General features: G+C 39.8%; 1 protein-coding gene across 4 annotated transcripts in view; it reads left to right on the plus strand.

The window, feature by feature from the left end:
• Positions 1-19359, plus strand: part of PIK3CG (phosphatidylinositol-4,5-bisphosphate 3-kinase catalytic subunit gamma) — a 35847-nt gene extending 16488 nt beyond the window's left edge. For all 4 annotated transcript variants that reach the window (XM_054812714.1, XM_054812728.1, XM_054812704.1 and 1 more), the window contains 7 exons: positions 1863-1966; positions 4270-4416; positions 5653-5743; positions 9381-9511; positions 10130-10241; positions 12198-12355; positions 17315-19359. In XM_054812714.1, coding sequence (XP_054668689.1) covers positions 1863-1966; positions 4270-4416; positions 5653-5743; positions 9381-9511; positions 10130-10241; positions 12198-12355; positions 17315-17596 — 1025 coding nt within the window. In that variant the 3' untranslated portion in view covers positions 17597-19359. The remainder of the gene's footprint in view (positions 1-1862; positions 1967-4269; positions 4417-5652; positions 5744-9380; positions 9512-10129; positions 10242-12197; positions 12356-17314) is intronic.
• The last annotated feature ends 6739 nt before the right edge of the window (positions 19360-26098 follow it).

Genomic DNA, 26098 nt, shown 5'->3' on the forward strand with positions numbered 1-26098 from the left:
CTGGCCAAGGCCAAGCCAATCAGCGCCTCTGTGATAACATATTTAAGAAGAAGAAAAACACTTAGAGAGAGAGAGCTTTTGCAGCCGGAGAGAGGAGTGAGAAGATGTAAGAAACTCTGCAGACACCAAGGTCAGTGCAGAAGGAGGGGCAGGAGGTGCTCCAGGCGCCGGAGCAGAGATCCCCCTGCAGCCCGTGGTGAAGACCATGGTGAAGCAGGCTGTCCCCCTGCAGCCCATGGAGGAAGGATGAGGGGGTGTAGAGATTCCACCTGCAGCCCGTGGAGGACCCCACGCTGGAGCAGGTGGAGGCACCTGAAGGAGGCTGCGGCCCGTGGGAAGCCCACGCTGGAGCAAGTTCCAGGCCGGACCGGTGGACCCGTGAAGAGGGGAGCCCACGCCAGGGCAGGTTTGCTGGCAGGACTTGTGACCCCATGGGGGACCCACGCTGGAGCAGTTTGCTCCTGAAGGTCTGCACCCCGTGAGAGGGACTCCATGCTGGAGCAGGGGAACGATGAGAGGAGTCCTCCCCCTGAGGATGAAGAAGCGACAGAGACACCGTGTGATGAACTGACCACAACCCCCATTCCCGGTCCCCCTGTGCCGCTGAAGGGGAAGGTTGAAGCCGGGAGTGAAGTCGAGCCCAGGAAGATGGGAGGGGTGGGGGGAGGTGTTTTAAGAGTTGATTTTATTTCTCATTCCTCTACTCTGTTTTGCCTAGTAATAAATCAGATGAATTCCCTCTCTAAGTTTGGTCTGTTTTGCTCGTGACAACAATTAGTGAGTGATCTCTCCCTGTCCTTATCTTGACCTACAAGCATTTCATTATGCCTTTTCTCCCCTGTTTAGTGAATGAGGGGAGTGAGAGAGCGGCTCTGGTGGGCACCTGGCCTCCAGCCAGGGTCAACCCACCACACTTTCTCATTACAATTTTTTTTGCTCTTTAATTTTTATCTCCAAAATTACTTGACCACATATATTCAGCCTCTGCTGTGTAGCTGCACTTTCTTTTAGAACAGAGTTCACGTCGTTTTCCTAATGAAGGGTAATACCCAGTGTATTGCTTATGCTGCTAACACCTGCTAGCTGAGATGAACAAAGTGTGTCATATGTAGTATAATGCTTGCTGTTCTAAGCTGAAGATTCAGAAGCTTGAGGTTTTATGAATGAAAAGATTCAGTTTAGATGTGAACACTAAAATTCTTGTTCATATAAATGTACAGCAAATTTTCTTCTTACTGGAAAGTGAGATTAACAGGGCTGCACTATGAAACCAGTTATAGGAGGATAGGAAATTCAGTATCTCTGTAGTTGGAGTCCTTATGATTGTGGTATAATTGACTCCAAGAATTCAAAAGCCATGAGTCTGTCTGCAAGAGCAATGAGGTAGGTCAAAATAATACTGGAAAATGTGAGGTGCTTTTAATTGCCTCCTTCTGAGCCTTTGGGGTAGATAGTTCAATGTTTCCTTGGCAGTTACAAGGGCAAAATATTCTTTGATGTGTTATGCTGTGTTTTGTTTTGTTTTTTAAATGACAGGTAACAGTTTAGTGTAATCTCCTGAGTCTTCAGAAGAACACAAAGCACTGTGCAGTGCTTCTAAGACTGTGTAAAGGGCACATAACTTTTGAGGTGCTTGTAGACTTTACCTTTAGATATCTGAAACAGCCCTGACTGTTAACAGTGCAAGTTAAAGAGTCTTTCTCCATTCCTCAAATCAGGAGATCCTTGAGGAAAGCAATTTAAAAAGTAGCTAAACGGAGGAGGTTTTTAGCTAAATCATGATGCTTAACAAGTTTGATTACCTATAATTTCTTTGCCTTCCAAGTTTTGATTTCTTTGTGTTTTCTTACTTGTAATTGCAGTTATTGCACAGCTGAGGCAAAAGCTTGAAAAACTACAGAGCAGCAAACTTCCAGAAAGTTTTAGAGTTCCGTATGATCCTGGGCTAAGAGCAGGAGCCCTAGTGGTAAGTATATTCTGAGTTTCTACAAATCCTTTCTGAAAAAAGTCTCCTATTTGCAAATATGTGTCATTTGGTAAAAATTTTTGCTAATATGCCTAAAGGTCTCATTTCACTGTGAATACAATGACATTTCATGGACTCAGTAAGTTTTTGTTCCCAAAGCTACTAGCATTTTTCTAAATGTAATGACATGCTACCATGCACTAAAAAAATGCAACAACCCATAAAATCCTAATCATTAAATAGCAATTACAATTTTTCCATTAGTTTAATCCAGGATTTAACCAGGTAACTGACTTTTTTTTTTTCTACATTAAATACCTGTATAAAACTGTTTTATCTGACTTCGGGGGCTTTGGGATATTCAGGTTTTGTTCCTCCAGGTACTTTCTCTGTCCTACCCTGATTCATATCTATCATTAAGGTTTGGTCCAGACCTTCATCCTACTAACAAAAATGCCTACCTTAGCTATTTCTGATTTTTCAATATCTCTGTGTTGTTTTTATTAGAAAATACATTAAGATTTTATTAGAGATACATTAAGAAACACTTAGTTTTTTCTGTGTTGCTGCCTCCAGTTTTGTTTTGAGATCGCAGTGGCTTCTGTCGACTCAGAGTTAAAAACAAAATTAATAAATCAGCAGATGTGTAACGAGAGGGAATTGGCTCATGCATCTACTATGCAGTGTGAGGTTTGGGTCAGTGAAGATCATTGGATTCACTTGATGTGCAGCAAGGAGCCCACAAGAAAAGAATCCCTTGATTTTTCTCTTAGCTAAGGACAGACAAACGATCCAACCTAAGGAATTGCCAAATAGTAGGATATTCATTTGGGTAACTGGTATTAGTTGTCTAGATCTGGCCATGTTTCTGTTAGATAAACATGTGCCTTGACAGACAGGCTATAAACTAGTTTGTCTTCAAGCTGAGAGTTAAACACCTCCCAGCTGGGCACAGCTGAGGTACTATCAGTACAGAAGTCAATTCAAACATTGTTTACTCAGAAATACAGAATTTGTAGCTTCTTAAATATTCTTTTCTTGATTATATTTCCTCTCTCTAGTCTTTTGTGTACAAAAATGACCAACTGCATGACAAAAAGTGGATTTCAAAATAAAATAAAAGATGTTTCTGGATTTTCTAGTTTTTCTTCACTTGGAAAGTATGTAGCCCTACCAGGACCTTCCTAGATGAAGGCAGCAATAGATTTACAAGGGGAGGTAACGATGTCCAAAAACAGATGGATTAAAGCCTTTTTCTTTTTTTCCCAAACTATATGAAAAAAACCCATTTGATATAGCAAACTGTATTGGTAAGCTTTCATTTAATCTTCATTCTAGCAAGTGCTACTTGTCCATAATCTTCAAACCCCAAAGTTTGACTAGTCTAAACCAAATAGTAGAAGCAAAATCAGTGTTTCTAGTAAGTTCAAAGATTTAACATCTTTCCTTTTAAAAAATAAGTATGGTAAAAACTGTTTTGTTTTAAACTACTAGCTCGGAATCTCCGTCTATGAAACATGAATATTCCAAAATACTCTTCTCTGATGTCATTGATTCTGTCAGGTCTCAAACATTATTATGCAATTGCTTTTATTATTTTAGATGGCTTTATGGTACATAGTAATGTTCAACAATAAACCAGGAATTCCAGAATAGAAAGTATTACATACCACAGTTGCATTAGATGTGATTAGTTGAGAAAACATTTGACATAAAGCCATTTCAGTAGTTTCAATGCTGAATTTCTCACGATTAAAAATGTAATAAAACTAAATAGGGAATTTATTTTCTTATTTTATGAATGATTATGTTAAATTAGTTTCACAAATGCTGTTTTCCCCATGAATTTGAATGATTTGCTAAGGGAATTGAATCAAGCAATCTGGAATAACTGAAGTTGCTAGAAGTCATAAGGGTGGATGATGTGGTAAATTGTATTGGATAATGTTCTGGTTTTGCAAAGCACCTGTCAGAGTGCTTGTTGTGAGGGTCCATTATTTCCCAGTTTTGTCAGAATCTCTTATTCCTGGTTTAAAAGGGTTTTTTCCTGTCTGAAGCAGATTTACAAGCTAAATCCAGTTTCAGGCATGCTTTTTCATTTATCATGGACAGTGTTAAAAGTTGTGCAAGTTGAGTGAGGCTTTATGTGGCAATTGAGTACCATTCCTTACACGTGCTCTCACTGTGTTTCTTGGGGTATAACTGATTAGAAGTTGGTAAACTACTCTGTTGCTGCTGTGTAAAAAAAGTTAGTTGTGTTGATGTTGGAGTACAATGGCTAGCAATAATTGTGTCTTTCACAGATAGAAAAATGTAAAGTAATGGCATCTAAGAAGAAGCCCCTCTGGCTCGAGTTCAAATGTGCAGATCCAACAGCTCTATCAAATGAAACCATAGGCATAATCTTCAAACATGGAGATGACCTCCGTCAGGACATGCTTATTTTACAGGTATGATAGCTAAAATGTATAAAATGAAAACATGAATATTTTAAAATATTTTAAAATCATTTTACTTTTCAGAAGTGTGTATACCTTATCTTTATTGTCCATATGAAATAGGAGGTTGTCTTTTGTTTTTTAAACAGTCTATGGCAAGGCTGACATCAAAACTATCTTGTACTACAGGTTTTTATGTTACCATGTTGTGGGTTAACCCTGGTGGGATGGGGAAAGAGGAAAGGAAGAGTAAAAGCAAGAGAACTTGTGGGTTGAGATAAAAATTGTTTAATAAGCAAAGGAGAAGTGGAAGAAGAGAGAAAGAAAACAAAACAAGTGACGCAAAGGCAGTCACTCACCACATCCCATGGGCAGACCAATGCCCAACCAGTTCCTGTGCAAAAGATGGTTAACCTACCTCACCTCCTTCCTCTCTGTTTTATTGCTGAGCATGACACTATTTAGTATGGAATATTTCTTTGGTTGGTTTGGGTCATCTGCCTGGCTGTGTCCACTCCTAGCCTCTTGTGCACCCCTGGTCTATTCACAGTGGGGCAGAGTGAGAACAGAGGCAGCCTTGATACTCTGCAAACACTGTTCAGCAACAGCTGGAACATTGATGTGTTACCAGCATTGCTTTCATCACCAGCCTAAACCACGGCACCATACGAGCTGCTCTGAAGAAAATTAACTTCATCCCAGCCAGACCTAGTACATATTGTTACCCTGTTGTCCTCTGCCACGTGCCATACATACTTCACATTTTGGTGTTCTAGAGAAGGAATCTTATTTAGTGCAAGATGGCCTCTTTTTCTAATGAAGCATTTTTATCATTTATTTATACAATGGGTGACGTTACAAATTAAAAAGAAATCAGTAGATGGCATTGCTCTAGTAATATTTCAGTGATTGTTCTGACAAACTGGTTTGTTAGCACTTTTGGGGATATTTATGGGAAAAAATGGACATACGCGCTAATGTATTCGGTCTCAGCTCATGTAGAAACATTAATACTTTTTAGAACAGTAGAAATTGCCTGAGCACGGGACAGATGAGGAAATACAAACCCTGGTTCTGTAACTGATAATCTTGAATGGCTGCACACTTTCTGTATTTATGTCTTAATTTGTAAAATAGACAAGTAAGTTTAGCCCCATCTCAGAAGTCTGAGTAGTGTTATTTGTGGGAGTAATAAGTAATGTCCAAATAATTTCAAATTAACTTAGCATATACTTTTGTTTTTATTAGATTCTTCGAATTATGGAATCCATTTGGGAAGCAGAATCTTTGGACCTCTGTTTGTTACCGTATGGTTGTATTTCTACAGGGAACAAAATAGGTATGTGATCACACTTACTGTGGTTAGAAATTCAAAATGCCATGGGTAGAGAAGTTGCGTATAGGACAACTATTCTAGTATGCACTGTGATCCTGAGATCCTGAGATTTCCGTGCTTCTGATGGGTATCTTTCAACTGCTGCACTAGCTCAACTGACTGTGATTCCTGTGCAAGTCCAGCTGTTTGGGTCCTGCTGCAAGTTTCTCTTAATAACAATATTTGGTATGAAAAAGTGGTGAAAGTGACTTATTCAAGATGTGTTTTAACATGTTGATAAGAATCAAATAGAGAAAAGAGTTAAAATAGCAAAACATTTATGTTTTTTTCCTGACCTAAAGCTTCACACCCTATACTACACAGAAGCAACAGCATTACTGACCAGGATGCTCAGGCAATATTTCTCAGTGGGCATTAGTTTCTGCAGCACAGATGATCTGTTTTCCAGAATTCATGGTGGGAGAACTCAAGTAGTTGCTTACAAAGCTTCTGGAGAACTGTGTGATGATGCGTAGAGCAACCTGATCAGCTCTGGAAGAGTCCAATTACATCCAGAAATGCCAAACTGATGTATAATTTATACATCCTGATGGCCCCAAACTGGCTGTTTGTGGTTGGATTTGCATATATTATGTACCCTAGCATATCCACATTGCACAATTTCCTGGTATCCAGGAAAATTAAGAACTCTTTTAAATATATTTCTGTAACATACTTCCTCTCTAAAATCCATTGCCATATAAATATTTTATCATCATTTCTTTTGACTTCAAGATATCTCAGCAATGCAGAAAACCCAAACTCACTGATAAAATACTTGGCAGTATGACACAAAAGAGTTTCCTCTCTCCTAATATAAGTATTTAAAAATTAAATAAATTGTATTGATAGAATTGTAATAATAAAGGAAATGGAACATTATATATCAAAATACTAACTGTAAATATAAGGATGGTTGGTTTTTTCCCTCTCCTTTAGGTGTGTTATAAAAAACCCTAATTTTTTAGAGGCATTTTTAGGATTTAATATACTTTTGTTTAAAATCATCTTAAGACAATGTAATGTATTGAAATAATGGAGGAAGGTGGAGGAATTCTGCCAGTGATCCTTGCATTCTTAAGCTACAGACTTCATTAATCTTTCATGAATTCTTAATTGACTCCCCATTCTTTTATCTGAAGGAAATAATTGTTTATTTTCCTATATGCATGGGGAATATGTAAGAATTTAGCATCCTTTCAGCACCACAGTAGGGGCTTGGTTCATCACACAAAGACTCCTGTTCAGTTTGCTGAGAATACCCACAGCCTAAATTAGTAACACCCAGTGTGGGACACTTTCATGTAGAGCTTATGCTTGTTTGGAACAAAACCAAAGGGAAGTGGCATGCAAATGTCCTGTCCCAAAATTCATATGTGGTCTTCTTCCAAGCTTCTTCTTCCTTCCCTCTTAGTATTTCCATGGAACTTGGGGCAATTTCTGTGTATCGACACAAGGACAGTACCCCATTCTACACTGAGCACAGGGAAACAGTCAGGTGTCTTACACCTGGGGCTGGCATCCCCTCCTGGCTAGAACTTTCTCAGTCTGTTGGCATCTGCATTCAATGCAGTTTGCAGTTTTGGAAACATCTGTCCTCTCCACTGCTGCTGCCAAATAGACCTCTGTAGGAGGAACTTTTTCTTCTATGCATCAGCGGTAAAAGGTCATACTGTATTCTCTCTCCCTTTGACATGGCCATATGTTCCTGGCTCTGCAAGGCAATTATCACTACTTACTATGCTGCATCACTGCCAAATTTAAGAAGTTCAAGCTGGCACTTAATTTAAGAGTCACCTGCTTCAGTAGCGCAGATCCCCAGAAACACTATAGCATCCTGCGTTCACTGCTGCGTTTCCTCCCAGTTGAATACAGCCCAGCTGAGATTCTCTATCCCAGTTACTGAAGCCTTCTCTAGGACTAACCGTACCTACTGAGAGGCAAGTCTGCGTTTAGAAGGATTTGCCAGTAGAGCTATACTATTCCATCAGATAACTTTTTTTATCATGATATCTTTAAAGTATTTACTTGGGCAGAATAAACTGCACAACATTCTGTGTAGGTTTTATACCACTCTTTTTGGCAGTGCAGTGGAGAATGATCAGTAAAGGGTTTTCATTAGCAGCTGCTTTAAAATCTGGGGACTTTTCACGTTGCTAATCATCATAGCTATGCTGGGGCAAGTTTTAAATGCAAAGGGAAGCAGAAGATGCCTCCTGCAGCAGTTTGTTGTCCAGTAGAGGGAGATTTGTGAGCACAGGCAGGGGAAGCCTTCTCAACAGCTGGAATGTGATCTGGAGCTCACTCCCAGGAGGGAAACAACAGCTTGACAAGCACAGACCAAAATGCAGAGCTTTTTAATTTGGTGGTGTTGGTGGTGGGTTTTGGAGGTCATATTTCCACAATAGTTTTATTACAAACAAATCCAGGCCAATGTCAAGAAAGAATACCTCCAGGAGGTATTCAGCCATGAATCCAGCCATGCGTGGAAGGCAGAGGCAGGAAGAGATGACTGCATTTTTACTCAGTTACTGAAAAATTTGCACATAATTCAGTAATTGAAAAAGGGTAGGACTGTGAGTAGATAGAAATCTGTTCAGAGAGAGAATCAAACTGAAACCGAATGAGAAACTGCTTTGAATCACTTTGGGGAGAAAGGGATATTTTTGTTTGCTTGCTTATCTTGGAGCTGGAACTGAAGCCAGGCTTTTACCTAGAAGACACTGTTGAACTTGAACCAGAGAAAGAAAATATAATATTTCCAGTTACCAAATAAGTTCCACTAAAATCTGACCTTCCCGCATACAGGCATGCCCAGTATGAGGGCAGAGCATGTTTGCTAGTCTTGGCTACAGTGCAGAGTTGTGTTGCAGCCTCTGTTTCTGCTTTTCTCTCTGGCTTCCCTTTCATTGCATGCCATGTTGGTGTGAACAGCACAAGTCCTTGTTTCTGCACCATATTGCTGTGATGTGCTGATTTGCCTTTGGGAGGATCTATTCACTTTTGGGACTGACCTCTGGACCTCAACAGCCAGAACTTTCCACCAGCAATCCCATTGCTGTGCCTCACTGTGTACTGGTATTTCTGATGCTTTCTGCGCATTTGCACACTTAAGCTTAAATTGGATTTACTGCAGGAGGGCCAGCTCTGTTCCTCTACCGCAGGTCTGGCAACAGTTGCATCCCTAGGCTCCTGCAACGCTGGAGCTTCTTTCCAGCTCCTCAAATTTGTGAAGTTGGAGAGAAGCTGGTGGGAATGTGATTGGTACCTGGGCTCCTGCAGGAGGTTAGGACAGGAGGTAGTTCTTTCCCTTGAGAAAAGCCTTATGCAGAGGGTCCCCACTCATCATGTAATTCTTTCCTTTTTAAAAGGTTTTACATTCTCATGGAGGAGTTTAGGATGCCAGACCAGTTACGAGCTCTGGCTGGTTTCAGCTGGGAATGAACAAGAACCACTGTTGCTTGTAAAATAAATTTCTGCTCATGACCTATGAAGTTCTGCAGTTGATTTAAAAACTGCAGTTTAAAATTTAATTTTGCATATTTTTAATATGCTTTGGTATAAATTTAACAACTTCCAACTTCATCCTTGTTTTCTCTAGGAATGATCGAAATTGTGAAAGATGCTACAACAATTGCCAAAATTCAGCAGAGTACAGTTGGCAACACTGGTGCATTTAAGGATGAAATACTAAACCAGTGGCTCAAGGAAAGATGCATGATTGAAGAGAAGGTGAGTTCTTTGGATTTTTAAGTAGGAATTTCAAATGCACCCTACTAATTTAGGAGCATAGAGCCCATATGGTTGTGATTGTGTTACGTGAGTTTGAGAAATCCATTCATTTTCCCTGTACGCAGCTGCGGATGTCTGTGAAAGAGCCTTTAGCATCCAGCTGGCAGCCAAACTCCTGAGAAACAAGATGCTTTAGAAATTACTCCTTTGTCAGTGGTATTTAGAAGTGATACACGAGAAGCAGATTGAAAGGGCATCTAAGAACACTGAAAGGCAGTGTGGTTTCAGAGGATTTAAATACAGGTTTGGGTACTCACAACTCCTTTGCTTAGGTAGGTCCACTGACCTGCTAGAGCATTCTGTGAGCTTTTTTTCTCAAAAAGCGTGTACAGCTTTATGCTTATTTTATTTGCGTGAAGGGATAGAGCCTGCTCGCACAGTACAGTGAGGGCAATGCAGGACTGTGATCTTAATCGCTGCTGTGCAACGGTGTGTTTTATAACACAGTTTGTCTAACTGTTGCTAGATACGTGTGGACAGAAAGGCATATGACTTTGAGAATGACTGAATTTAGTTTCTAGCATTGAAGCATTTAACATCTCTGAGATTTATGTTTAGTTTCAGGCAGCTGTGGAAAGATTTGTTTATTCTTGTGCTGGATACTGTGTGGCAACCTTTGTACTTGGAATAGGAGACAGACACAATGACAACATTATGATTACAGAAACAGGTGAGTTGTTTTTTGAGCATTTCATAGAAGAAGTGGGGACCGTCTATATTTCACTAGATTTATCTTTCATTTTAATAAATAATGCATTTAATAATGAGTGAAGAGACACAATCCAGTTCTGTCAGCATTGCTTACAAGTTCAGATCCTCCTGTGACATCGAAATGTATTGTCACCCCTTTTGGCCTTCATATAGGCTCTATATATTTATCATTAATAATGCCATTCTTTTCCAAGGACAAGTTTGTAACAAACTAAGTCATGAGGAATGTAAAACTATTTTTTTTAGTGTCTAGATCTAAGATCTATACCAAAAACCTTTGAAAAGCAGACAGCTGTTCACCTGTCTGAAGCTTGGATGTGGTTCTGACAGTGTTCAGTGGAACTGTATCTGTGTGAAAATTCAGATGTTACTGGACTATTTTCACTTCTGAGGAATATAATTGCTTTATGTACTTTTGTAGAAAATCCTGGAAAATAAGTGTACGTGGAGTGTGTTTGGTTTGCTACTGAAGTCTGTCGGATGATTGCAATCCTCCTGAAAGAAACACAATTTCTTTGTATTACAAACTTCGGGAGTTATTTCTGTAGCTGCACACTGATTCATCCCTAATTTTATTTACCTATGGAAGCCCCAGAAAGGACCCCAGAACGAGCAGTACATATGGAGGAGTTTTATTTGGTCTAAGAAATTCATTTCCAGTTTCACGATCCTCTTGCTTCATAATTAGTCTTTACATAATGCTAAGAGACAGAAAATACTTTTGAGCTTAGTTAGAAGGCTGTATATTTAATCTTAATCATATTAGTTAAAGTTTTACCAGTTGAAGGCTAGAAAGAAGTACCACCCTGAAGGCAGAAATGAGCTAATTGAAGACTACAGTAAAAAAGTTCACCAGAAGTCCTTGAGGAAAAGAAGACAAAGAAATGCTTTAATTTCAACATTAGATATAACATAATGCAATGTTAGTGCCCATTGGCAGAAAATGAGGTCACTAGAAAAGGAGACAGAGAAAGACAGGTTATTCTGTGGGGGTCAGGAGCAGGTTTGCCTTGGAGTCTTTAACAGGAGCTGTCTTGAGGAACAGAAGCCAGAAGGATGTCAATCTGAGAGGTCTGCAGAGAGTGTTGGATTTGGGAGGACTCAGCAACTGGTTGAAATGCTGGGACATCTAAGGGTGTTCCACCTACAGATCACTGTTGAGTAGCATCTTACATCATTTGATGTTTTATCTTTTTTTATACATGTACCACTATTGCAAACCTATGTTTTTAAGTAACCATGCTTTTTTATCCTGACATTTTGTCTGCCAGTAAAAGTAATAAAGCAATCTGAAGAGCAGCAGCACACTCCAGTCCTGTAGGTGGAGCGATCCTTAAAAGGGAGTTTTTCATCGCTTTCCTGGGAACCAATACCCGACTACAATCTCAAAGTTATCCAAAGGGTGATAATGCAAACTTACTCTGTGCAGTACAGGGTGGTTTAGACACTGGTAATGCAGGTCTGTGAGGAAGAAGCGTTTTCTAGTGAATGACATTAGCCAAGGAGCTGGATAGCGCCAGAATCCCATGGGTATTGGAAACATAATCCACAAGCCTTTTCCATGTAATGATGTGCCAGGAGCTGATTGTTACGGATCTGAAGCACAAGCTTTCCTTGGTTGATTTTTGAAAAGCTGTGAGTGTATGTTTAGAAAATACAGCAGTTCTGCCAGGTTTTTAACAACTGCCAAAGATAAATAAAAATAAAATAAAAACCAACTTTGCCAAGAGGACAGAATTATGTATTTACAAAAAAAAAAAAAAAGAGAGAGAGAAAATAGTCTTTTCTGCTGAACTAAAGAGTGTTCATATATACCCCAAAAAAGAGGTTTTGGAATTATTGTGAATACAAGTAAGCATTCTTGGCAGTTTATTGTATTTGAGGCTAACTGTGACTTCTTCTTCTCTTTATGAAGGTAACCTTTTCCATATTGATTTTGGCCATATTCTTGGGAATTATAAAAGCTTCCTTGGAATTAATAAGGAAAGAGTTCCTTTCGTGCTGACTCCGGATTTTCTGTTTGTCATGGGGACTTCCGGAAAGAAGACAAGTCTCCATTTCCATAAATTTCAGGTAAAGAGTGAATATCTAGCTGCAAATCAATTAAGCAATGTTTTTTATCCTCTGAAATGAACATTAGTGCCTTAGTTTTCAAAGGTCTAGGCTCCTGAGTATTATGTTAATAAAATTTACTGAATCATAATACAATTCTGGGATATTTTAGGCCCAACTAAGAGCAAAAATTATCTGTAGGATTATGGGAACTGGAATTCAAACACCCACAAAGCCACATTGAAAAGCTTCAGTTAGCAGACCAGATAGGCAGTCCTTTCTTTGTTTCTTGTCTTGGCTGAAAATACTTGGTGGAGGGCTTCAGTATTTGTGCAGTTAGAGGAGACTCAGCACTAAGCAGAGCCTTGTGTGCAGGACGAGCAGGTGCGAGGCATTCCTCAGCTGCCTTTGCCAGAGTTATTCCCTCCTGGTTCTGCCCTGGGGTTTTGGGGCTGCAGCATCTGAATAGAAATCTGCGGTGACCATAAGCTGTGTCAGATTCTGGGTTTGTGAAGTGGATGGGCTTAACACTCTGAAAGAAAAGAATGGTATTAAAAAACTGTTCTATTGCAGCTTCTGTTTAAAATTGAGCTCCTCTGAAACAGTTCTGATTTTTCAAGCTTTGTGTAGGACCTAAGCGAGGAGGGACCAAAGCAAAATGCTGTTTAGTATGTTTAATGAAATGGCTGAGACCATGGTAGCCAACTAAATGGATGTCTGGGGTGTTATTCTTGTGTGCATCTTTAGGTTCTTTAAATAAGTGCCTGATTTAGAAAGCAGGTTCCCTATATCAAAGGAAAAAGTCTCTTCCAGAGCATGAGCCAAAGCAAAAGCCTAACTTAGATGTTCTAGATTCCCTGTGGATGAACCAGTCTCTCTGTCCTGGTAAGGAGTCTGGTTTTCTAACCTGAGTGCCTAATTAAGGTTCTTACTGTTGGATAGTGAATATGTCCTTTTGAACATATACCTGATTGTACAGCAAATAACGAGGCAATTGGCATCTGTGAGCCCAGACTTCTGAAAATAACTAAAGAACCAGGTGTGATTTTGGAGTCTTTGTTTTGCACAAGGACTAGCTTTATCACAGTGCAGGTGTTTTGAAGGGGGCTTGTAGCTCAAAAGATTTAAGAGCAGGGTCGGTTTTGCTGTGGGAGGGGGATGCGGAGCCAGTGCTCTCAGAGAAGCCTGCAAGCTGTGCTGCGTACAGGAAAGATGCTGTTCCCGCAGCTGTAAGCCATGTGCAAGTGCGGGGCTGGAACACTGCGCTCAGGTATGTCATTTCATAGAAGACTTCAGTTCTGGAAGCAGAAAATAGCTGAAAATGTGAAAGCGTGCTAATGGAGGATTGGAGGACTAGCAACCTGTTAGTGTCTGCAGTGAGGTAATGCCAGTGTCATTTCCACTAGTGTCATTAACCAGGTGAAAGGTGTTTTACCTTTGTGAACTGTGATTGTGATATGTGACCTGGTCATTTTAAGTGGGATGATTTAGGCACAGACAACAATACTGACCCAAAAATGTAAGTTCATGTACAGTTCTGCTGCATTAGCTACTGTTTATAAACTGCTATTCCAGTAGTACATTAAAAGACTTTTTTGTCTCAAAGACCAATAAAAAGTTAAAATACTTCCATACAAGTAAAATAGTAACACAGAGCAAGATCCATATCACATATTTTGCTGTAAAAAATACATGTTTTAATGATATGGTCAGAGTACAAAAATAAACAAAATTATAGCTTCACTTTTCAACTGGCTGGTTTCATCATGTTTCCTAATACTGAGGGACTCATTCAGTGTGCCTGCTGACTCATTCATGTATTAATGGAAAAGGCTCAGCATTTATCCTTCATTAATTTTTAAGAGCATCTCTCATTAATTTGTACTTCAACTACATTAAAAGAGGTTATATTTTAGAGGAATCCTTTGTTTCTTACAGGCTCTGGTGGTTTTAATATTTTAAAATATCCACTTTTTTTTCAATTTTATTTCTCTATCACTTATTGGATACAGTCCATACAGATGTGTTAGCCATAGCTCATATTGCAGGTGTCAGAGGAGGTTAATTAGACAATAATTTTGACCAAAGTTCACTGCAACAGAGTGTAGTTTGTTGATGGTGAACTTCTAAAGCTGTCAGGGCCCTGGCAACTTTTCTGGAACTAGCAGTAAAGCTCATTCCTATTAGCTCTTAATCTAAAATTTGCTTCCCTTTTTGTTTGCATTCCTTATGATGGTTTAATGAAAATTAGAGGCCAGGGTTATTAATGACATCACAGAAATGCTTAGTAGGAAGCAGGATTTGACGGTCTTTTGTCCTAATCACAAAAATGTATTTAAGCATGACTTCATCTGAGAAGAAGAGTATTTTTCTATTCCATCTATGATTTTTTCAGCTGCCTTAGCGTTCTCGAGATTTCTCTTGCTGTAAGTGTCATGTGCGGTAGCATTTCCTTTCCAGCCTTTGGCTGAAACCCATGCAACTCCCTTACTCCTGTGTACACACAACTTTTTCACTTCTTACTTGTAGAAACCCTTGAGAGAGCCTTATCTAACGGGCTCTCTCATAGTCTTTTGAGCTTGTCCACCTACCTATTCTTAGTTTGCCTAAAATTGTCTTTGCTAGTTTTTGCATTAAATTTTGAATGTGTTTTTATTCATTGTATTTAATTTATTTACTTCATTATTTTTTCATTACTCTGCTGACTTGATAATACAGAGATCTGTATTTTCAGTACTAATCAAATTCTTCTGTACCATTTGTTTACAGAATCTCATGTATTTGATTGTCAAGTAAAGGTGACAGAAAGCAGAAGGGTGGACAATTCATCATTGAAAAAATACTTATTTGTAGTATAGTGTACAGGAAAGGGCCTGTATAACAGAATTTGGACACTTGATATTATAAAAATGCCTGACCTTTAGGATACTAATACTTAGGACAGTCTCAAGCTCTCAAAATAATTATTCTTTATTGTCTGTTGGACAATGGAATTTTGGTTTCTCCTCAGCTCTTCTCATTTTGCCTATGGCTTTAGAGTTAGCAGCTTTCTTTTTAATCCCACAGTAAACATCTACATATCCTTCACACGTACGTATGTGTTATTTTTGGTTCTCTCTGCCTGTCTCAGAAGTGTAAAAATTAGCTTTCTTGGAAGATGTTAATTCAAAATTCCATTCAGTTCCTGTCTGAATAAATAACTGTAACAGGCAGATACAGATTTTTTTAAATCTTTTGAATTCCTGGAAAGACTGCCTCAGAGATGCAGTGATGTCAGGTTCTTGACTGCATAATTGTTTGTCTGTCTCAGACACCCGCAGTAGTGAGATGCATCATCCATAGAGAAATGCAAAACCTTCTTTGATATAACTATAAAGAGCTTTCATCTCTTTCGAGGGGAACAAAACACACACTAACTCTTGTGACAAGATTTCCCTGTTTGAAGTTGATAATACATAAGTAGAAATTTTTTTTTTTTTCATTTTTTATATTTTCCCTGTCATGGAGAGAAACTAATCCCTGCGATAAAATGGTGGTGTTTTCTGTTGTAAATTGTGCTCTGACCATTGCAATTTATCTTCTGCTTTGCTAGAGGTAAACTAACATTAGAGTTCATAAGTATGATCTTATTTCAGGACAGAATTTATTTGGAAACAAAGTGAAAGATTTAAGGGCCCAGGCAATAGGAAAAAAGAAACCTTACAGACAGATCTTCGACATAACATCTTCCTTCCTTCGTATCTTCCTAACCTGTCTGGTCGGTTTTCTGGCCGATGTGAACAGTGATTCATGTTGAAATTATTTGTGCACTTCTTACTGTTTCTAAGGAAGAAAAAAACCATACACCTTGTCAAAAATAGTGTTCTAGAGTGCTGATGAGATTTGGCAGAACTTTACATGAAAATATTTGGATTTCTTAAGAGTTCATACATTCATACATTCATATATATATGTGGAAGGGTTAAATTGAATATTTAATTAGGTAAAAACTAGCATTGCTTCAGCTTTGGTTTTAATAGCAACAACCTTCTTGGAAATATTTTTCATCTTTTTACATTACTGCATTGCAGGCCCAATTTAACTTTCTAATAGATGATTGATTTCTTCACTGCATTGTCTTCCTTAAGATGTTATTTCTAAAAGTAAATGAGTAATAAATTTAATATAAGAAATAATCATTCCAGTTTATGTATTAGTCACTTAGCATTAAATATTATTTTAAAAAGCATTGTGTGTTTTTCCAAGCTGCAGAAATTTCATTCTTCTAAAGGTTGTGTTGTTAAACACAAATTACTTATACATGGAAGTGAAAAAGCTGTTAAAAAAATAAATCTATGGAATCCAGTATGACAGCACATAAACATAGAAGTCCTACAGCAAGGCAGTGTGCCTGAAAACTAGCGCTATCAGCTGGAAAAATTCCTTGGAACACTAAGCCTGAAAACTCTTCTCCATTAAATAAGGCATCACCTCTGCAAAGTTAATAGATAGATGGAAAGATATAGATACAGATATACAGGATTCCGAGCAGTCCCCTGGGGGTGCTGCTTTATTCAGTATTACTCGCCAGCCACGGTCTTCAAATGGGAACATACCAATTGGAAAGGAAGACAGTGAATTATTGCTGTCTCTTTAAACGGTCACAGAAAAAGATTAGACGACAGGGAAATTAATTTGACATTTTGGTGGAGCTAAGGTTTTATGCTTTAGTAATTAATGTAATATTATTAAAAAGAGCCTTTAGTTTGTACACCAAAACAGTACTTGCTGTCCCAAGGTATGGTGATGAATGAAGTAATACCGAGTGACGGATGCAGAAGTTTGCTTTACGTTCCTGCTCAGGCGAACAGCTCCGTTGGGTGTCCCCTGTCTGACAAACTCAAGTGATTGAATAGCGTTGGTTAATGAGAGTCCCGCAAAATTCCTACACCATCCCTCTCAGTTCACCTCATCAATTAACAAAAAATTCTTCTCTTGTAGGACGTATGTGTGAAGGCTTATTTAGCTCTTCGACATCACACAAACCTGCTGATCATCCTATTCTCCATGATGCTAATGACTGGAATGCCCCAATTAACCAGCAAAGAGGATATTGAATATATCCGGGATGCACTGACAGTAGGGAAAAGTGAAGAAGATGCCAAAAAGTATTTTCTTGATCAGATAGAGGTTTGCAGAGATAAGGGCTGGACTGTGCAATTTAACTGGTTTTTACATCTTGTGCTTGGAATCAAACAAGGAGTAGAAAAGCATTCTGCTTAATATTTTATGTAAATTAACCGTGGGTGTGAATAGGAGGTTAGTGAATCTACATGTTATTTATGAATTCTGAATAAATGAGCAGTCAAAATTGCCTTTTCTTTGCTGGCAGCTTAAATGGATCTTCTGAAAAGGCAAGGACACCTGCTCTGCCCCTCCAGAAGATCTTCCTGCAGTTAAGATTTATTATTTTTTTTAATGTCTAATGACAACTTCGAGTTGCTGGATTCTTATAAGTAGTTGCTTTGCTGATGTGGCCAGCATTTTTTTTTTGTTTTCTTTAGTAATAATTTCAGATAAATATGAAGGAGGAGCTTGAGTAAGATGATAACCTGCAAATTCAAATAGAAAACCCCTATGACATTACCTTAATTGTTCATGAGGGTGATGCCCTTCAAAAGCAGAAGAATCTATTTAAAATTTATGGTTATATTGAAATCCCTGTAGGCAATTGACATCTTTCTTGGGATGGCTTACACTCAAGTGTTCTTTGCCCACATCCTTCTCTTTTGTCCCTTCCTTAACACGTTGTCCTTTTTGGATTTTTAATATGTTGTCAGTAGAAAACAGCTTTGGCTCTACCACTAGAGGAATTTATCTTAACTGTTAATGTAGCCTCCTGACATAGACAACTGAGCTTGACTGTCCTGTCAGGAGAACTTCAGAGTTACCTGGAAGTTCCTCAGGTTTGAACCTGAAATTCTGAAGGTTTAATTTTGAAAGGTTTTTTTAACTGTACTTTTTAATGGGGAACGTCCATATTATATAACAGATTCTATTCTTACTGTAAAGTTACTAAAATTCCACCTGTATAGTAAAAGCTTTGTAGAAAAAGCAATGGTACTTCCTTATTCCTCAGAGAAAACTCCTTAGGTAAGAGTAATTGACATTTTACCAAATATTTGAGAAACCCAAAGTTATTTATTCTTTGGTGATATATTTTCAGGATATACCTACAAGGAAATAAATGTAATCTTTAAAATTGTGTATATTTTGCTATTTATTTTTAAATTCCTTAAGAGACTATACTCCTGAAAAGCTATTTATGAAAGAAAAAAAGGCCTTATCTTTAATTTCAATATTTAAACTTAAAAGAGGACAAAATGGGCAGTGTTAAGTAGAATTTTAACTTCTCTACTGTAGGATGCCTGCAAATCATCAAGTCTGCCTGTGGTAGGAAAGAAAAAAAATATATAGCATGAATTAGTCTTTGACTTGAATTATTATGGTATACGTCCTGCTAATTGATTTTTACCAAAGAGAGAAGATGGCTTACAATATTGCTTTTTTGCACTTGTGCCCGTGTAATTTCTTCTTCCATTGTAGTGTTACATGGGGTTTACGTTACATATAAATGATTAACTGAATTTTTCAGTTCTGTTATCATTTGCTTTGATCATTTCACAGAACTGTTAAGATTTTAACGACTGCTACCACTGTTACTACTGAGTGTATTCTTGAAGGATTTTTCATAAATGTACTGTAATTGGTGTCTCACTTATGAGATATAGCAAATCTATTCTTGAAATGTAGATGTTTAATCAGTTACTGTGCACAACTATTTTTGATGTATATGGTAGATGCCAGTTAAGGAAATCTAAAAAGTTAAAATGTAGACTATTTTGTTGTTCTGTTACATGATTATTCTGTGTGAGATAGGCTTAAGACCATACTAAAATATAAACTAAATGTTGAATATTGTCTGTAAAATGATATTTTTAGATTTGTATTTTATAGATCTGAAATAAATTGACATGTTCTATGCATTTGATTATCATTCATGAATAAGCAGCTTAGCCCAAAATACACGTAAATATTTTTTATCCAGTTACTTAAAGACTCTGTAATCTCAGTAAGAAATCATATTCAAAGTTCCACTCAGAGGAATTGGTTAGTTCCATATTAATAACTCTGTATGATGTCAGATAGCTTGCATTTTAATAGTCTATAGTATTAGAATTGCAATTATGATAATTGTAAAATGAGAATAGAATATTAGCACTTTGAGAGCACTTTATTCATCCCTAGTTTGTTCTATAAAGAAAAATCTGAAGATTTTACTGTGTTCCTAGTTTTAAAAAGTAAGTACATCTACTGCTAAATTTAACTCCAACACGGGGAAATAAATGCTAATCACAGCTTCAAGGGAAACGGCCCTCCTGAAGCAGCCTCCATTCGCTGGAAAAGGTCTACGAGAGATCCACGCCCAGAGGAAAGCAGTTTAGTCCTGCACTGAACTTACACTGCTGATTTTTATCAGCAGTTTACAATTTGCCATATTGAATTGTACACAGTGTTTGTTACGGACATCTGAAACACCTCTGCGCTGAGCTCATTAGCAGAGTTTTTCATTGCTTTCCTTGCCCGTGAAGCCTACGGTTGGGCTGCCGGGGCAGCGCTAAGCTGCCTTGTGTCTTCCTTTGAACACCCCCTCTGCAGCGGGCGTTGGGTGTTTGCCAGCCTGACTTCTGGGAGATCAAAAGTAGCTGCCAAATCTCCTTTTTACCTACAGAACAAGCTGTTAGGCAGCTTACCGGCACTTCATTTATAAATAGCTGTGCATTCATACGGCTGATTATCTGTTGGCTTTCGCGTGCCTCTGGAAAACCTCCACCCACAGCAGACTTTGTTTTCTGGCAAGCCCTGACCCAAGGAAAAACAATGCAGAGATGCAGTTTGAGGCAGTCCAGTTTCAAGGTGGAGTGGAGCTGTTTTTCAGGTGAGGAGGTGGGCACGAGTACACGTCTGCCCATCCCAGTGCAGAACACGGCCATCGCTTGCTGCAGCGGTGGCTACCTACCCAAGGCTTTGAAAGCTGGAGCTCTAGCACAGCCGCCACTGCCGGAGCATTATTTTTAAGGGCTACATTTTCTTTAAGATGTATTATATTTTCTTGGTAGTCTAAATTCATAGGATCATAGGATATCCTGAGTTGGAAGGGACCCATGAGGATCATCGAGTCCAACTCCTGGCTCCACACAGGACCAGCCGAATCAGAGCATATGACTGAGAGCGTTGTCCAGACACTTCCTGAACTCAGTCAAGCTCGGTGCTGTGACCACTTCCCTGGGGAACCTGTTCCAGTGCCCGACACCCTCTGAGTGAAGAACCTTTTCCTGATATCCAACCTAAACCTCCCCCGTCGCAGTTTCATTCCATTCCGATGGGTTCTATCACTGGTCACCAGAGGGAGGAGATCAGCGCCTGCCCCTTCACTCCCCCTCGTGAGGAAGCTGTGGGCCGTGATGAGGTCTCCCCTCAGTCTCCTCTAGGCTGAACAAACCAAGGGACTTCAGCCTCTCCTCATACATTTTCCCCTCTAGACCCTTCACCATGCTACTACTGCACCTAACAATGGAAATGTGAATCTATTCTTAGAGGCAGTGGTTTTTACTTGACATATACTTTGGCTCCAGCGAGATCATCGAGATGTTGGTTAGCAATGAGTGAGTCCCCAAGGCTCCAGCCTAAGTATATTCCAGGACAGGAAGAGAAGTTGAAAGAGAGCTAAGGTGTACAGTGTGATTATATTTAGATCTTAATTGAACACACTGGTTGCCCTTGTTAGAGGTATTTAATCTATCACTAGCAGAATATTTAGCCTTATTTAACACATATTTAGCAGTTTTTCCACTAAAATGTGACAGATGATACGGAAATACAGATATGAAGAACTAACTTGAGAAAAATATCGATAACTCTTTTAGGGTGTTTTTCATTATAAACCTTTTTTACTGTCTACTAGCAGCCTTCTGCATGAGTAGTCCAAAGGATTACATAGATTACAAACTCTGTACTGATGATTTCTCACACAGTTTGTGTAAAGTAGTCTTGAAAATAAGAAATTATATTAAAATCTGGGATACCAAACCGTCTGCAGTGTCTGGTGGGCCCTTTGAGTATCCCAGTAACACTGAAGTATCTGAAAAACACTGATGGGCTTTCATGAATCTTTTAATTGCAACTTACACCACGTATGTTGGAAACAGCACCCCAGAAATCACCTATTCTCCTGGACAGAAGTCTGTAGAAAGAGGTTCCTGCCATGCTCACCCCACTCTGCGTTTTGGAGGTAGAATTGGCAATATATTTTTAAACTTTGTGGCACATTTACAGAAAATAAGATTCATGCTGGAGAAGAGAAAGCAGTTTGCAGTTACACCGTTACTAATAAGGACTAATCAAAGATACAAATGACATGGTTATAACCATGTGAGGTTGTACATCGTTATGTCATTAGAGAAAAGACACATTGGTGACCAGGTCTGGTGCGATACGGTGAGATGGTCAGAAAGACATGGCTGTTGCTGGCTTTCTGAGCATCACTGGGTCTCTCATACCCAGCAAGAGAGAGGCTGGTGTCCTGCAAGCGGGCACGTGATGGGAAAAGCTCTTTCCTTCCTACCCCCAGGAACAGGGGTTGTCATTTCAGAGGGCGCATGGCAGCACCTGACATGGTGGGAGCCCTCCACTGGCTGGGGAAGGCAAGCCGGCAGTGTTTAGAAAAAGATGTACCATTTCTCAGGTGATCTCCTGGGGATGCAAAAGAGGAGGCTGTCACTTTGGAAACAGCAGCAGTGAGGTGCCAGAAACACATCCCAGTTAATTTTAGCTAACAAAAGAGACCTGCGTATGGCAGAAGTGCTATATCTAGTAAGTACAAGCACATCCCACACTTCGGCGCAAATCTCTTCTGGTGTTCAGCAGTAGGAGTCACGGTTTGCAAGTGCTGGTCACGCTCTCAAAGCTGTAGTGTCTATGGTCAAAGCTTACCACTGATCCATTCATTAAGCGCATGAAGGAACAAATGGAAAATAATAATCTGTAGACAGCAGCGTTTCTTGAAAAGATAAACATTGAGTAGATAAACAAAGAAAGGTCAAATCTAATGTAATGAAGGATAACCAGGCTGAAAGGAGAAAGAGAAAGAAAAAAGAAATGCTAATGGTCCACAGTACAAAACATTTTTAAAATTACAGTTCAGACTTTGTACCAGATCCTCCTTTGCCTTTGTATGTATCTTCCTTTATCAAGACTGACTAATTATCCTGCAAAAGGCTATGAGGGCTGTGACTGTTTAATAACCCAAGAAATCTGCTGCCACAATGCAGTTCCATGATAAAGCGTTCATTAACAATTCAAGATATGGCCAGAGCTGAATTTTGCTCAGAATATTTACCGTCAAATTACCTGAGATTAAAAAAAAAAACACGCAAAGAAACAATTGGTCTTGTGCTTCTTCCCCAAATCAACCAGTAAGTGTCTGCGATTGGCATTAAACTCATCACTTGGGGAAGTTATTTCCCATCGTGATGGAAATGCATTTTTCTCTGAAGCATTGGGAGCTGCCCCATGTCAGGGAGAGGATACTGGCCTGGACAGACTCTGGCTCTGATGCAGGATGGCAGCTCTTCTGCTCAGCTGTCAAATGTCTCTGCACAAAAGAATCTCAGGAGATAAACAGGTCTCCTCAGGAAATGCTCTCCCTCCAGCCAAAGTTATCCTTCATTTTGATGAAGTTCATGACAGCATCTCTGTTTTACAAACCTGCTTCTTTCTCACAGAATATGATGTATTTTCCAAATCTTATAAAACAGGAAGTCTGCCTGCCTGGAGAGAAAAATACCCAGAGATCTCAGTAACTTTAAAACAATCTGAAACCAAAATACTCTAGGCAGGGACCTTTTGATTCAAGATGATGCCTCATGCAAAGGCAGGCAATTATTCTACATACCACTGCAGAATTGCATTCTACAGAGATGCTAATTAGCTAAACATGTTCGCTTTTCAGAGGACCATCTTTGGGAATCTGTCATTGCAACAGGACACCAAAGCAAGGGTGAAGAGTGACTTCTAATAAGACCAGAGACTTGAAGGTCCTGTGGAGACTGACACCAGCTTCATGACGAGTAGGTGGCCATTGGGTGCAGTTGCATCTGTCCCAGGGCAACGGCGACCCAGTGGCAGCAGCCCTGGCAAAAATGGGCGTCGAAGTCAGGGTTGAAGTGCCGGGTTGAGCTGTGTGCTCTGGCCAGGATAAGCATGTTGCACTGAAGGCCAGACCAAAAGCCATTTGCTGACAGATTCTGCCCTGTCACTCAGCTTTTCTATAAGAGGAAAGGCTGACCCTGACCCTCCGTCTGAGGAGGGAATGGCACCGCTCACCCCTCTCGAGGGCTCTGGGTGCACAGCCAGCACCACCAGCAGGGTTTAGACCTCAGCACATAAGTATGTTACTGAAAGGACCCTTTCACAGGATTGACACAACTGCTGTGCACAACTGTAGTTCGTTAACTCAATGTTAGTTAAGTGTCCTTCTAAAGGATTTGAGGAATGCATCTCTTGGAAGACTTTTTCCTAAAGTCTCATTTGTTCCTTCTATTCTCCATTTCTTATTCCCCCACTACCACCTTCTGTAAATGCTAACATGAGCTCTTCAGAGATTAGGTGTACTTAAAAATCTTTATTTATCCTTATATAAAAGCTTTTGTAGTGTACCCTGTCCTCTGGCATTCCATATTCCCACAAGCAATCTAAGCACAGACAACAACATATAGCATTAGTATTTTAAAAAAGAGCAAGAGGACTGTTTTAACAATGTTGTTAGTACCAGAAGAAAGGAGCCAACTGTCTTCAAGGCAGCTGAAACACAAGACCCTCACCCCAAATTGGAGATAAAAAAATACCCTAACTCATCAAGTATACTTTTAGAGTGTTGACTTTTTTAACTCCCTTCTCTTCTTCTGTCCGCGTGTGTACACACAATCGTCTTATTCTGAAAAGCCAGCTGTGGATGAGCATATAAATACACCCCTCTCCATGGCTGCTCTGATGGTGTCTCCTCAGCCCTCCAAGAAACCTACCACCATTCCTTCCGTGCTCTCTCTTAACCCTCTGTTGGACTGCTTCCCCACAGGGCCACATATTCCTTTTCTATACGAGATACCTACAAAGTGCATCTAGAAAAAGAACAATGAACATCCAGGAAGAATAGAGTGTTCTTCTTCTACCTCATGTTTCCCAATAAGGATTTACGTAAGCTGCAGAGATCTGTATGTGGAGGAATACTTTTATGACATCAGCCACCCACATAAATGCTGGGAAAACCCAAACCTATGCAAAGTGGTCTTTAGTTAATGCAGAACGTATCCTCACAGTCCTTAAGTTCTGGTGGTATCAGGACTATTCAATGAGAATAAATACAGTTTGTAAAATATAAACTTGCCTTTTCTTTATCAGTAGGTAAAGCCATAATGTGAATGCTTATTTCCCGCTGCTGCTCAGGATCTGCACCCCAGTTCCTCAGTTCTATTCTCTTGTTGCTGTTGCTCAGACCTCAAAATCTAAAACCAGAATAGACTGTCCACTTCTTATAGCCAGGAAATGCACAGCTGAATGTTAGCAAAAGAGACAAGTGTCAAAGCCACAGGTAACTAGAGATGCTGTCAACACCTGCGCTGGGAGAAACTTGCTAAAAATTCTCCTGACTGAGAATCTCTTCAGAAAAGGGATCTAACAGCAAAAGACCATCTGGCATAGAACGGGTGAGTGTAGGAAGCCCAGTGGAAGAATCCAGCCCCTGCACATGAGCTGTATTGGTGTCACTCGAGCCCTGGCTGCCTGATCAAGAAATCAACCTGCAAAATGCTTTTCTGGCACTTTTACCAACACCTAACATTAACACGCAGTGACTTGTTGAACTGACTATGAGTAAGTGCAAGAAATAAAAGGAAGGTGCTATCTGCCACTAGCCTCAAAATTTTGCAGCAGAATCTAGTCCAGGAATTCATCTCGTTTTCTTGATTAAAAAGGCCTGTAAAGAAGGGACAGCTGGCAGCGGAGAAGCAATAGGACGAGTTCTTGCTAGAGTCTGTTTTCAGTCCACATGACAGCAAGGCCCTGAAAACAGAACTGGGCTGAAAGTCATAGAATCATAGAATGGTTTGGGTTGGAAGAGACCTCAAAGACCATCTAGTTCCAACCCCCCTGCTGCGGGCAGGGACACCCTCCACTAGACCAGGTTGCCCAAAGCCCCATCCAACCTGGCCTTGAACACTTCCAGGGAGGGGGCATCCACAGCTTCTTTGTGAAACCTGTTCCAGTGCCTCACCACCTTCACAGTAAAGAATTTCTTCCCAATATCTAATCTAAACCTACCCTCCTTCAGCTCAAGGCCATTACCCCTTGTCCTATCACTCCATGCCCTTGTAAACAGTCCCTCTCCAGATTTCTTGTAGGCCCCTTTAGGTACTGGCAGGCTGCTCTAAGGTGTCCCCAGAGCCTTCTCTTCTCCAGGCTGAACAATCCCAGCTCTCTCAGCCTGTCCTCATAGGAGAGGTGTTCCAGCCCTCTGAGCATCTTCGTGGCCTCCTCTGGGCTCGCTCCAACAGCTCCATGTCCTCGTTATGTTGAGGATCCCAGAGCTGAACACAGTACTCCAGGTGGGGTCTCCCTTGCTGTAACTTAGTTTCTTGACTGTTTTGCCCAAATAAAAGCATCTTTTTG

This window comes from Grus americana, chromosome 1 (assembly GCF_028858705.1).
Source record: "Grus americana isolate bGruAme1 chromosome 1, bGruAme1.mat, whole genome shotgun sequence".
NCBI lineage: Eukaryota > Metazoa > Chordata > Aves > Gruiformes > Gruidae > Grus > Grus americana.